This window comes from Podarcis cretensis (genome assembly GCF_951804945.1).
Source record: "Podarcis cretensis genome assembly, chromosome: 8".
NCBI lineage: Eukaryota > Metazoa > Chordata > Lepidosauria > Squamata > Lacertidae > Podarcis > Podarcis cretensis.
This window is the reverse complement of record NC_137177.1, coordinates 7,291,938-7,306,410: the sequence shown is the minus strand read 5'-3', so window position 1 is coordinate 7,306,410 and position 14,473 is coordinate 7,291,938. Positions and strand designations below refer to the sequence as shown.

Sequence of the window (14,473 nt, the reverse complement as noted above, 5' to 3'; positions counted from 1 at the left end):
CACTGAGAGTGTAATGGATGAAAACTGACGCCGTTTGTTAGAAGGAAAGGCATATTTGATTCCTTCTTTCCTCTTCTCCCAATTTTCTACTATGGTCAAACACCAGACCCCCAACAGAATTACATTTTATACTGCAATCTGGAAAAAAAAACCAGTGGATTAAATTTTGCCTGCGTCACGCATAATTTGATAACTTTAGTCGATTAATCTTTTTAAAGGTTTTTTTAAAAAATTAACACAGTTTTAAGGGTATAAAACAATCCCTTCCTCATCTTGTACAGGAGACAAATGAACTCTCAAGTAATATATTATTATATTATATTATTATTATTATTAATAATAATTTATTTATACCCCACCCATCTGGCTGGACTTCCCCAGCCACTCTGGGCGGCTTCCAACAAAGTATTAAAATACAGTGGTCTGTTAAACATTAAAAGCTTCCCTAAACATTATTATATTATATTATATTATATTATATTATATTTATTATATTATATTACACACACACACACACACACACACACATCAAAAGCATTAATCTGTCCGTATAACTCATCATCATCAAAATTCAAGTCCACAATATTCACAGCATCCAGAAAGTTTTGTACACTGGTAGGAGATATCTTTAGTTGAGTTTTTGTCGATTAATCTACTTGTGAGATGGATTATGGCTTGCAGCAGCCCTCAGTAGCAATGCTTTCCAAAGACTGAACATTTTTGGACCTGTCCCAAGGTGAAAGACTTCTGGGAAAAGATTTATAATGAATTGGAAAAAAATGTTGAAATATACATTTATAAAGAAACCAGAGGCCTTTCTTCTTGGAATAACAGGTTTGGAATTGCCCAAGAAAGATGTTAAATTATTTTTGTATGCCACAACTGCTGCTCGTATTTTGTTAGCTAAAAAGTGGAAAACCCAAGAATTACCAACAATAGAAGAATGGCAGATGAAGATGATGGATTTTTCGGAGCTAGCCGACCTAACCTGAAGAGTCCACGACCAGAAGGAGGAGGAGTATCAGGAAGAGTGGAATAAATTTAATGATTATTTAGTTAAATTTGTTAAGTTAAAGTACGTAACTGAAAACAGCTTGCAGATAGTTAATGGGCTTCGGATTTTATTTATGTTAAGTGATGAATTAATATGTTTAATTCCATAAGATGAAGATCTAAGGATGTTTAAGTTAAATCTCATAAAAATTGGGATTTGGAAAACCGTTAAAAGGACATGCAATGAAATTCAACCAAGGGGAAGCGAGGTAGTCACTTAACAAAGTTAATAACTGTAATTTTGAATAAGGCTATGATTTATGTTTGTCTGTTTTGTTTGTGGCGCTGTGGGACGCAGGTGGCGCTGTGGGACGCAGGTGGCGCTGTGGGACGCAGGTGGCGCTGTGGGTTAAAGCCTCAGCGCCTAGGGCTTGCCGATCGAAAGGTCGGCGGTTCGAATCCCTGCGGCGGGGTGCGCTCCCGCTGCTCGGTCCCAGCGCCTGCCAACCTAGCAGTTCGAAAGCACCTCCGGGTGCAAGTAGATAAATAGGGACCGCTTACCAGCGGGAAGGTAAACGGCGTTTCCGTGTGCGGCTCTGGCTCTGGCTCGGGCCAGAGCAGCGATGTCACGCTGGCCACGTGACCCGGAAGTGTCTCCGGACAGCGCTGGCCCCTGGCCTCTTAAGTGAGATGGGCGCACAACCCCAGAGTCTGTCAAGACTGGCCCGTACGGGCAGGGGTACCTTTACCTTTACCTTTATGATTTATGTTTGTCTGTTTTGTGTGTGTGTTTGTTTGTTTGTTTGTTTATAATACAGTGGTGCCCCGCAAGACGAATGCCTCGCAAGACGAAAAACCCGCTAGACGAAAGGGTTTTCCGTTTTGGAGGCGCTTCGCAAAACAAATTTCCCTATGGGCTTGCTTCGCAAGACGAAATGTCTTGCGAGTTTTTCCAACTTTTTTTCCCTTTCCTCCCCCTTTTTCTAAGCTGCTAAGCCGCTTATCTGCTTATCCGCTAAGCTGATAAGCCGCTAAAAGCCGCTAAAAGCCGCTAAGCCACTAATAGCGCTAATCTGCTAAGCTGTCAATGGGCTTGCTTCGCAAGACGAAAAACCGCTAGATGAAGAAAATCGCGGAACGGATTCTTTTCGCCTTGCGAGGCACCACTGTATTGTGAAAACTAATAATTTTTTTTGGGGGGGGGGAACCAAAGACTGAACATTTAAAGCACAAACGCATTAAATGCGGATTAAGAATCGAGAGCGACTCTTATTAAGGAAGGTCTCTTCTTTCCCTCCTCCCTGCTTTTCAGATGTGGAGTTTGTGGTGCAATGCGTTTACCTGGAAGGGGAGCTCTTTGTCGAGGGCTTCGCACTGAGAGTGATCTCGCCATGGGTGCCCCGACTCATCCACCACCCATTGTCCGTCTGGGCCGCATTTCTGGAACACAAAGCCACCTCGAACTGCAGAGGAAGTTTGGGGGAAGGAAGAAGAGGCAGCAAGAAGATACAGATGGTTTGATTATAATAATAAAAATACGAATACAGTGGTGCCTCGCAAGACGAAATTAATTCGTTCCGCAAGTTTTTTCTTCTTGCGAGTTTTTCGTCTTGCGAAGCACGGTTTCCCATAGGAATGCATTGAAAATCAATCAATGCGTTCCTATGGAGACCGTCCGGGGACAGAGGGGAAGCGCCGCGCGCCTTCCCCTCTGTCCCCGGACCTGTTTTAAAGCAAGGGAAGGGGCAGCGGGGAGAATCGCTTCTCCCCGTTGCCGCCCCTTGGTTCAAAAGGGGTCCGGGGACAGAGGGGAAGGCGCGCGCGCCTTCCCCTGTGTCCCCGGAGATTGCGGGGCTGGCAACGGGGAGAAGCGATCTTCTCCCCGCCGCCCCTTGCTTCAAAAGAGGTCCGGGGACAGCGGGGAAGACGCGCTGCGCTTCCCCGCAATCCCCGGAGCTTGTGGGGCAAGCTTCGTTTTGCGAAGCAAGCCCATAGGGAGATGCGTCTTGCGAAGCGGCTAAGAAAACGAAAAACTCCTTCGTCTAGCGAGTTTTTCGTCTTCCGAGGCGTTCGTCTTGCGGGGCACCACTGTAACGTATATCCATGACAATACAATTTGATTTAATAGTTGTATTCCATTCTGCTGTGCTCAGAAGAATCATTGGTGCTGACATTTAAAGCCCTAAACGGCCCCAAAGGCCCAGTATACCTGAAGGAGCATCTCCACCTCCATCGTTCTGCCCAGACACTGAGGTCCAGCTTCGAGGGCCTTCTAGCGGTTCCTTCCCTGCGAGAAGCGAAGCTACAGGGAACCAGGCAGAGAGGGCCTTCTCGGTGGCGGTGCCCGCCCCGTGGAACGCCCTCCCACCAGATGTCAAGGAAATAAACAACTGCAGTCGTACCTTGATTCTCAAATGCCTTGGTACTTGTACGCTTTGGCTCTCGAAAGTCGAAAACCTGGAAGTAAGTCTTCCGGTTTTCGAACGTTCTTTGGAAGCCAAATGTCCGACATGGCTTCCAATTGGGTGCAGGAAGCTCCTGCAGCCAATCAGAAGTCGCGCCTTGGTTTTTGAACAGTTCTGGGAGTCAAACAGACTCCCGGAACACATTAAGTTTGACAACCAAGGTACCACTGTATCTGACTTTTAGAAGACATCTGAATGCAACCCTGTTTTTAATGTTCAATGTTTCATCGTGTTTTTAATATTCTGTTGGGAGCCGCCCAGAGATGGCTGAGGTATGTATGTATGTATGTATGTATAAATAAATAAATAAATAAATGTTGTTGTTGTTGTTGTTGTTGTTGTTGTTGTTGTTGTTGTTGTTAATTATATAGAATCATAGAATTGGAAGGGAACCTGAGAGTCATCTAGTCCAATCCCTTGCAATGCAGAAACAACAGTTCTGAAAGTTAGCAAACATTGCAACCAGTCTGGGGGCCCAGACTTAACAACAACAACAACAACAACAACAACAACAACATAATTATTTATACGCCATTCTCTCCAGCCAAGACCGGGCTCAGGGTGGCTAACACCCGATATAAAAACAAATTGATTGAAATACAACTTAAAAACAAGATTAAAATACAACATTAAAACATTAAAATACAGCCTCATTTCAACGGAAACTCAAATCAAAAACTTTTTTGGGGATGAAAATGTCAAGTCTTCACCAAGGCTAACTATCCAGACTGGTCCTACATGGGCCAGAAAAAAGCCAGGGAAGTCCCCAAATAGGAGTTCCATCACAGGAGGAGAAAGGAAAAAGGAACAGGGGGAAAGGAATCAAATTGATTCCAAGACTTAAGAGATGAATGAACCGTATTGGGTGCCTTTGCATCTAGAATCATAGAATCATAGAGTTGGAAGAGACCACAAGGGCCATTGAGTCCAACCCCCTGCCAAGCAGGAAACACCATCAGAGCACTCCTGACATATGGTTGTCAAGCCTCTGCTTAAAGACCCCCAAAGAAGGAGACTCCACCACACTCCTTGGCAGCAAATTCCACTGTCAAACAGCTCTTACTGTCAGGAAGTTCTTCCTAATGTTTAGGTGGAATCTTCTTTCTTGTAGTTTGGAACCATTGCTCCGTGTCCGCTTCTCTGGAGCAGCAGAAAACAACCTTTCTCCCTCCTCTATGTGACATCCTTTTATATATTTGAACATGGCTATCATATCACCCCTTAACCTCCTCTTCTCCAGGCTAAACATGCCCAGCTCCCTTAGCCGTTCCTCATAAGGCATCGTTTCCAGGCCTTTGACCATTTTGGTTGCCCTCCTCTGGACACGTTCCAGTTTGTCAGTGTCCTTCTTGAACTGTAGTGCCCAGAACTGGACACAGTACTCCAGGTGAGGTCTGACCAGAGCAGAATACAGTGGCACTATTACTTCCCTTGATCTAGATGCTATACTCCTATTGATGCAGCCCAGAATTGCATTGGCTTTTTTAGCTACTTACCTTGCTGGTGCCAAGGCAGGTACCAGGGGCAAGGGACCTTGGCAGAGGTGTTCGGAAGAGCATCGCCCCAGCAGGCGTACATGTCAAATGTACGGTTGCACACCATACCTGGAAGAAGGGCAGAGCAAAGGGGGAAGAGGTCGTTCAACGCTTTTGAAAGGGGGATTAAGCCAAGGGACAGAGCAACAGCAGGAAGAAGGGGATCTTTCAATGACTGCTGGTCATGGTGGCATAATAGAGCTTCTGCCTTCAGGAGAAGTCTACCTTCCGAATGTCAGTTGTTGGGGAGCCACGTTTGTGAACATTAACAAGTAAATCAGGTATCGGAAAACAACCAACCTATACACTTTAAAATGTGTTTGTGAGAGGGGGTGGGGGGAATGGGTGGTTTTTTTTATTTCTGGTTGTTTCTGGTTTATATTATGTATTCCGTGTTTTTTTTAATCTGGTGTTTTTGTGTCGCGAACCGCCCTGGATTCAACGGATGAAGGGCGTTAACGCAAATTTAGTAAACAAACGAAACAGAAATAAATAAAGCGAAATGCCATTCTTGGGGAAAGTTGGGCAAATTTTGGAGTTCCGGCCAAACAGCCTTGCACAAGAAATTTCATTTGCAAGATACCGCTTATTGGTGACATTTGAACATAAAAGATTATGGATTCCTGGAGAAGGAAGGATGAAAGAGAGGGAGGGTGGGAGGGTGGGCAAGTTGGGACATTTCAAAGCTGTGCCTATTATTGGAGATTCAATCACATGCTGTCAAATTCAGGTTGCATGATCAGATTGTATATCATCAGCTTTGATCATGCAACACCTTTCATCAGCAACCTTGGACAACAGATCCTCCCCGCCCCGCCCCCCCATCAGACTTTTTGCAATACGGAAAATGAATGAACTGGAAAGCGTGGGTATGATAGGAATTTTATGGTCTTAGATATATGGAAATGTTCATAAATGTACCAACCAAGCACGTACATAGATCTGCACAGGAAGAACGACCTGGAACCATTTTGATTCCTAAACTGAGCAAATGTTTTCTCTGCAAGGTCAAAGTGGAAAAGCCTCCCTGTTGTCTTTTCTTTCACAAATCCTGTCTTAAGGGTATGTCTGTGTTTGAATAGGGTGTGAGCCTGTGACCTGGCCCAGGAACTAAGTATTTATCACTACAAAAGACTGGCCAGGCTTCCCAGGCAATCCAATCAAGTAGCCTGCCAGACAGGAGATAAACAAGGACAGGAGAAAAACAACATTCAAATGTCTGTTTTAGACCGCCTTTTCTGTGATGTAGGTGTGATGTACCTGAGGGGTGGTCTTAGGTTAACCCCTTCTGTGATGTATGTATGATGTTTCTGGGGGTGGTCTTGATCTACAGGGTGGCAATTTCAGAAGTCTTTATAAGGCCTTGCGTGCCATTTTTCTGGGTTCCTCCTCTCTCCTGCAGGTGAGGGGAGCACCCTGTTGCAACAGATCAATAAAGATCAGGCTTACTAGCTGCTTTGCTTCTCAATACTCTCTGGTTGGCCTCTGTTATTCTCTCCTACCAATAGGGAACCTATGTAAGGACTCTATATGGGCTCTTGGATACCCCATAAGGGAAAAGGGCAATTTTTATTTACAACATGGGACAGCAATTACTTGACGCAACACTGTTTAACCTCTCTGCAGACACTGTGCAAACAAACCGGGACGGATGCTCAATAAAGCAGTGGTTTGGAAGAGACTTCATTATACTGCTAAGAGCATAAGAAAAACTCCGTTGGATCAGGCCAAAGGGGAAGAAGATCCCTTGCACTCTCTCTCACTTGTGGGACGCGGGTCCTCCAGGATCTTGCGATAGCAGGCTGCCTGGTACTGCTGCCATGCCTCAAACATCTCTTTGGCCGAGTTTTCGGTGGAGCTTGCCTGCGACAAGGGAGGGAAATGAAACAACAACAACAACGGCTACATATCAGCTAGTCACCTAAAGGTTTTGTCCAGAGGACATAGCTCTTCCAAAAGTTGCCTGATGTTTAGTTAGGTTAGTTGCCCACTTATTACTGTATTTTTCGCTCCATAGGGCACACCGGACCATAGGGTGCACCTAGTTTTTAGGGGGGGGGGAGAGAGGCTGCGCGTGGCTTTGGCAGAAGCCAAGACACTGAGTGGGATGGATCCCGCTCACTGTCTCGGCTTCGTTTTTAGTCGCGGGGCTGGGGCGGGGGAAGCCCAAAACAGGTCCAGGAGCGGAGGTAAGATTGTGTGCTGGGGACGGGGGAAGGCCAAGCTTTCCCCGACCCCAGCCCTCAGAACACACTGCTATCCACAAGCCTGCGGAGCCCGGTGGGCACTCCTGCCACGCTCCGAAGGCTTGCGGATAGCTGCCTGAAGCCTGGAGAGCGAGAGGGGTCGGTGCGCACCGACGCCTCTCGCTCTCCAGGCTTCAGCAAAAGCCTGCATTCGCTCCATAGGATGCACACACATTTCCCCTTCATTTTTGGAGGTGAAAAAGTGCGTCATATAGAGCGAAAAATACGGTATTATTATTAAATGTTTTGCACCTGGGCCTTGAAATTGCAGCCTGGTCCACAGAAAGCAAGCAGAGAAAGCAATTTCTATCACTTCACCACCACGCCAAAGAAAAAGCTTTGCTTGCAGTTTTGTGTGTCAGGCCCCTGAACAACAGCACAGCAGCAGGACGTATATTTATTTTGCTTAGTGTGTACTTTACCTGCAGCCTGCAGGTTCATTCCCCCACCTTGCCCCTTTCATTAAAAAAATAAATAAACTGAGGGCTTTGGGGCGGTGGGGGGGGGGCTGCCTGTGCTTTATTAGGTTTTGTTTGTTTGTTTTATCTGTTGTTTGGGTTGGTTCTGAACATGGCCCAGTGCCCAGCTTCCTTCTGTGATTTGGGTGATTCTGTGGTGCCCATGTTTCTTAGATTCCCAAAGGTGTTCCAAGACCCGAAAGAATTAGGCAACCCTCCCAACTCTCTGATCAGTGCCGGATTAACGTACAGTCGTGCCCCGCAAGACGAATGCCTCGCAAGACGGAAAACCCGCTAGACGAAAGGGTTTTCCATTTTGGAGGTGCTTCGCAAAATGAATTTCCTATGGGCTTGCTTCGCAAGATGAAAATGTCTTGCGAGTTCCTGCGGGGGTTTTTTCCTCCCCCCCCCTTTTTCTAAGCCGCTAAGCCGCTTATCCGCTTATCCGCTAAGCTGCTAAAAGCCGCTAAAAGCCGCTAATAGCGCTAATAGCGCTAATCTGCTAAGCCGTCAATGGGCTTGCTTCGCAAGACGAAAAAACCGCTAGACGAAGAGACTCGCGGAACGGATTAATTTCGTCTTGCGAGGCACCACTGTATAAGCTAAACAAGCTATAGCTTAGGGCTCCACTCTCTTGGGGGCCCCCAAAAAAATTAAAGGAAAAAAAACACACCTGGATGTACATTTCCAAAATATAAGATAAAAAACAAATAAAATAAAACCTACATACAGCAACGGTGTTTTGTGTTATGTAGGCTCCTATGATGTAAGTCATGGGCCCCGCCTGCTAGCCTGTTCCCTAAAATATCACGTGTTTGCTCCTTTCTGTATATAGGGTGCCTACATTCTGCATGGACTGGTTGCATGGCAACATGCACAAATGGCTTTAGATACCTATTAGGCCCATAAATTACCATATACAGTGGTACCTCTGGTTGCGAACAGGATCCGTTCCGGAGGCCCGTTCGCAACATGAATAGAAGGCAACCCGTGTTTGCGTGTCTGCGCATGCGCAGGTCACGATTTGCCGCTTCTGAGCATGCGCGTGAAGTCATTTTATGCGCATGCGTGAGCAGCGAAACCCGAAAGTAACCCTTTCCGGTACTTCCGGGTCGCCGCGGGATGCAACCTGAAAAAACATATCATGAAGCAAATGTAACATGAGGTATGACTGCACTGTAGCATATATTCAACACAAAAAACAGCAGCCATTTGTTGTTGACAAAGGACAGGCCCCAAGGAAGCCAGACTATCCTCCACCAAGGCCAGGGTCTTTTCAGTGATGGCTCCGACCTGGTGGAATGCTCTGTCCCATGAGACTAGGGCCCTTCAGGATTTAACCTCCTTCCGTCGGGCCTGTAAGACAGAGCTATTCCGCTTGGCCTTCAGTTTGAATTAGCCTGATCCTCTATTCCCTTTCCCCCTTTCATCTTCTATGAAGAAACCCTTTCTGGGACCCCACATTTAAATTCTCCCCTGGTCTCCATGCTGGCCCTAGTAGGACCAACTTGGCCAGTTAGCCCTGGTGATCATTTGATGTCTACTGACTGGGGTTTTTGTTTTGTCCCCCCCCCCCAAAAAAAATGACCCCTGAATTTTAGAATTTTATTGATATTGATGCTGCATTTTGTGTTGTATTTTATGCTGTTTTATGCTGTTTTTCAGTCACATTTTCATCAATGTTTTATATTTACTGTGAGCCGCCCTGAGCCCGGTTTTTAAACCGGGAAGGGCGGGGTATAAATAACAATTTATTACTATTCTTTATTATAACCTTCAGTAACTTAGGGCCTCATCAAACCTAAATCTGGCCCTGTCTACAATACAGTCATACCTCGGGTTACAGACGCTTCAAGTTGCGTTTTTTTGGGTTACGGACCCGCCGAAACCCAGAAGTACCGGAACAGGGTTACTTCTGGGTTTTGGCGGTCGCGCATGTGCAAAAGCGCTAAATCGCGCTTTGCGCATGCGCAGAAACACCGAATCACAACCTGCGCATGTGCAGAGGCGCCGCTGCGGGTTGCGAATGTGCATTCCCGCATGGATCATGTTCGCAACCCGAATGTCCGCTGTTTTAGGATGCGGATGAGACCCTGCTCCTCTCCCCCAGCCTCACCTCCGCGTTCTTTTGGAGCAAAACAAGCAAAAGGAAGAGATCAAGGGATCCCTGCATGCTTCAGCTGAGGAACAGACACGAGCCCAGTGAGGTTCATCCATCTCAGGCTCCTCTGGCTAGCAGCCTTTTGCAGTAGAGGTCCGCCTCCATCCACACTGGACCCACGTTCGGTGGAAGAGTTCTGGGGGTGAAATAATAATAATAATAATAATAATTTATTATTTATACTCCACCCATCTAGCTGGGTTTCCCCAGCCACTCTGGGCTGCTTTCAACAGAATATTAAAATACAATAGTCTATTAAACATTTTACGTTCTTCTCTGTAGAACTACTAAGCTGCATATTCCTTGTATGGGTTTGTTACCTGAAATTAAAAATCAATTTTTAAAAAAACATTTAAAAGAAAAAAAAACACAGAGCCTTTCCAGACAGTTCCGATTTCTAGATGAGATTCAATCGCATACTGGCAAAGTCCGGATGCTCAGTTCACATTGACATGGGGCTCTTGTTCAACAAAAGCAGAGACGTCACTTTGCCAACAAAGGTCCGTATAGTTAAAGCTATGGTTTCCCCAGTAGTGATGTATGGAAGTGAGAGCTGGACCATAAAGAAGGCTGATCGCCGAAGAATTTATGCTTTTGAATTATGGTGCTGGAGGAGACTCATGAGCCAGCTAAGTCCTGAAGACAAAAGGACTTTTAATTTTGATGTTTGACAACTACACTGGGCAGAATATATGGGAAATAGAAGGGGAAGAAATGGAGGCAGTGAGAGATTTTACTTTCTTGGGCTCCACAATCACTGCAGATGGTGACAGCAGTCACGAAATTAAAAGACGCCTGCTTCTTGGGAGAAAAGCAATGACAAACCTAGACAGCATCTTAAGAAGCAGAGACATCACCTTGCCAACCAAGGTCCGTATAGTTAAAGCTATGGTTTTGCCAGTAGTGATGTATGGAAGTGAGAGCTGGACCATAAAGAAGGCTGATCGCCGAAGGATTTATCCTTTTGAATTCTGGTGCTGGAGGAGACTCTTGAGTGTCCCATGGACTGCAAGAAGATCAAACCTCTCCATTCTGAAGGAAATCAGCCCTGAGTGCTCACTGGAAGGACAGATCCTGAAGCTGAGGCTCCAAGACTTTGGCCACCTCATGAGAAGAGAAGACTCGAGGCTTCCGGTTTGGAGCGCTAGCAGTGAGGGAGCGCGGAGAAGGCTCTCCGTACTTCATGGGGTTTTGGAGGGGCAACGCATAGGCACTGCGACCCCAAATCTCAAGGGGGGCCCCCTTGAGAGAAGCGCAGCCAGCAGCGTTGGAGTGGTCCAGAAGCTTTCTCGGGTTTCTCTAATTTTTTTGGGGGAAAGTCCGGGAAGCGACGGGATCGAGAAACGCGTTCCGGTAAGCTCTGCGAGCCCCATGCGGTAATGCCTCTAGCTCCCTTTGAAAAAGCGTCAAACCTCTGCAAATTTAAATCCAGATGCCCTTGGTGGTGTGTGACAAACGTGGGGACTGAAATTTGAAAGACAGAAACCAAGGAGCGAAGGATGTTAAGAGATTAAACAAAAGAGCTCGACCTGTTTTTTCGGATTTAAGATGGCGCTGAAACCGAAATCGGAAGAGTGAAACAATGAATCAGCTATCCGCCCGCTGTAGCAATAGAAAAGCGAAAGTCCCTGCCGGTAGCTCAGCGGGGCGAGAAAATAACTGAAAGAAAGTAGCTAAACTAAAGAAAACTTTAAAGACTTTGTTGCATTTTGGGTGAAGCGAAGAAGTGTGGCGGATATAAGAGGAGGATATAAAGGGTTACCGAAAGATATAGTTCGGGAGTGGAAGAAACAAGAGGGGGAAGGGGAGAGCGGAGCAAAAGACCCGAAGTAAATGGTGTTGAACTGAGTATACCTCCCTTTTCCTCCTGCCTGGTTGGCGGTTTTTTTTTTTTTATTCCTCCTCCTTTATAGATCGTGCGGTTTTCTATCTTCTGCTTTTTTTTCTTAACAACGGGAGGGAATATTTGAATAAGACCCACGTCCATATGATCCGCTAGAGCTCGCTTCTGAATTATAGTAACCCAGTTGGTCTTTATTGTACTCCGCCGGTCCGTAAGGGACCTAATTAAAAGGTTTATATCTGGAAAAATAACCCGCGCGACGGAGGCTGCTACATTGCAACAACGCTGCCAGGTTTCAACTGACCCGTGAGCGGATCAATGTTCTCAGAGAAACAGAAGCCTCACTTACGACCCCTCTCCTTTTGTTGGATTAATAAAAGATAATTGTGACCTGAAGGCTCCAGTAGAGAAGCGCAAAGTCAGGAAACTTGCTTTCTCCTTTCCGTGGACTATTGGCAGACTACAACGGGACCTGAATTTCTTGTGGACTATAAAGAGACTTCGAAAGGTTCCAAATTTAAACTCTTCTCTCTCCTTCGACGCACCACTTCTTTTTGAAATTTCTGAACCCTCTGGCTCCTTGGATCCTTCCCCTGCCCCTCCCTCTGTTTGGCTTCTTCTCCGCTTTCCCTCTTTGTCTCCGCCCTCCCCCTCTCCCCTTTCTAAATCTGACAAGAGCACAACCTGGAGAATTTTCTCAACAACCACTCCCAGTACGTGAAAATGGATTAGGCCAAACAAGTGGCTGAAGTCTAACCAAAGGAAGGGAACATAACCACAACTTTTTCATTTATTTAATTCTGGGTTTCTGTTTTCTCCCCTCTGCCTTTCTCACCTTTCCTGAACCTATACCCCCAGGCCACCCCCCCTCCCTACCTCTTTCCCCTACCCCTCTTTTTTCTTAATTAATATCTTTTTTTTTTTTCTTTCTTTCTTTGAGTGCCCCCCTAACACGCAAGTGTAACAACTTCTAGGTGGTAGTGTATTACCAAATAGTGGAGTGGTTAATAAGCCTACAATTTTGCCTGACTGTTGGAAACTAGCTGAGCAGTAGACGAGATATTGCAAGGAAAAAAAATAGGACTTGCGTTTTGAATAAGGTAGTCTTACTTGATTTAAAATACAGTACTCAGAGCCGGCTTAAAGGCAGACCTGTAAAGCATTTGAATTAAATAGATTTGTATAAGATTGTGCGCCCCTTAGGGGAGAGTCATAAGAAACTAGATTAAAACTTTGTTCATAATTTAAGGGGGTGGAGGAGATGGCGGGAAAGGATGGGAAGAAGTCAATAGGTACACCGATAGAGAGAAAAACTTCACGACAAGAAGAAATTAAAGACTTAGACGTACTATGGTTGAAAATAAAAGAAGAATTTAAACAGAATGAAATTCACATGGAGAAAAAGCTAGGAGAGATGCAGGAGTCGATTGATAAAAAAATAGAAGGTGTGGTTGGAGAGTTGTCAAATAAGATAAAAGAGCTAACGACTCGAACAAAGTCCGTAGAAGACTCTAACAAAAAAATGCAAAGAGAGATGAGAGATCAGAGAAAGGAAGCTGAGAAAATGAAGGAGAACTTTAAAGATTTGAGTAAGAGTCAGGACCAAGTTCTGGACAATTTAGCATTGATGGAAATGAAACAAAAGCAGGCAAATTTAAAATTTAGAGGAGTAGGGGAGGAAATCAACGAAGACATTAAAGGAAAAATGATTAAAGAACTGGCAAAGTGGCTAACCTTAAAAGAGGAAGAAGTAGCACAAGCTATAGAAAATGCTTTTAGAATAAAAATAAGATCTAAACAAAACAAACTGAAAAAGGTACCAGGAGACTGTCTAGTAATCTTTAAATCGATAGAATTGAGAAACATAATACTGCGAGAAAGCTACCAGAAGAAACTGATAATAGATGGAAGACCAATTATAATTTTCAAAGAAATTCCGATCAGACTTCTTCGAAAGAGAGAAGGGTACAAACAGCTAGTCAACATCCTAAAAAGGAACGGTATACAACACAGATGGGAATTCCCAGAAGGGATTTCCTTTTTTTACAAAGAAAAAAGATTCAAGATTACTGAAAGTCAGGAAGTCAGTAAATTCCTACGCAGATACGAGAAAGATCTTGGGAGAACGGAGGAGAGGAGTGGGGGGAGAGGTGGAGGGGGGGAGGAGGGTGATGATGCGGGATTGGAGGTTGTGGGGGGGGAGGGTGGGGGGGAGAGGGGGGGAGAGATAGGAGACGAAGAAGTAGGTGAGGAGGAAGAAGGAACAGAAAGTAAAACCACCCGAATTTAAATCGGAGAAACTTAATTTGGTAATTTACTGACTTAATTGTAGATAAATACTATAATGAATCTTAAAATTCTAACATGGAATGTAAATGGTTTGAATGACAAAACTAAAAGGAATAAAATTGTAAATGTTTTGAAAAAGAAAAAATTGGATGTAATCTGTATTCAAGAGACACATGTAGCCAAAAAGCACAAACATGTATTGTTAAATAAGAATTTAGGAACGGAATTTATAAGCTCCATGACAGAAAAAAAAAGGGGAGTTGTAATATATGTTAATGCAAAATGGGAACCTAAATTGATATATAAAGATAAAGAAGGAAGGATATTAGGGGTGCAAATCAACTTTCAAGGAGAAAAGATTAATGTGGTAAATATATATGCCCCAAACTCCAATAGGCCAGAGTTCTTCAAGAAATTAGAACAAGTTTTGATGAATTTAGAAAATAATAGGACGATATTATTGGGAGATTTCAATGCGGTGCC

The 14,473-nt window shown here is 44.8% G+C and overlaps 1 protein-coding gene across 2 annotated transcripts in view; it reads right to left on the bottom strand.

Moving 5' to 3' along the window:
- LOC307221199 (gastric inhibitory polypeptide receptor-like) overlaps positions 1-14,473 on the bottom strand; it is a 76,397-nt gene that overhangs the window by 48,328 nt on the left and 13,596 nt on the right. For both annotated transcript variants that reach the window (XR_013841324.1, XM_079985573.1), the window contains exons 2-5: positions 9,814-9,994; positions 6,757-6,856; positions 4,955-5,062; positions 2,335-2,456 (exon numbers count right to left, since the gene is read on the bottom strand). Coding sequence is in view for 1 of the 2 variants with exons in the window: in XM_079985573.1 (XP_079841699.1) it covers positions 2,335-2,456; positions 4,955-5,062; positions 6,757-6,856; positions 9,814-9,870 (387 nt within the window). In the remaining variant the exon portion in view is untranslated. The remainder of the gene's footprint in view (positions 1-2,334; positions 2,457-4,954; positions 5,063-6,756; positions 6,857-9,813; positions 9,995-14,473) is intronic.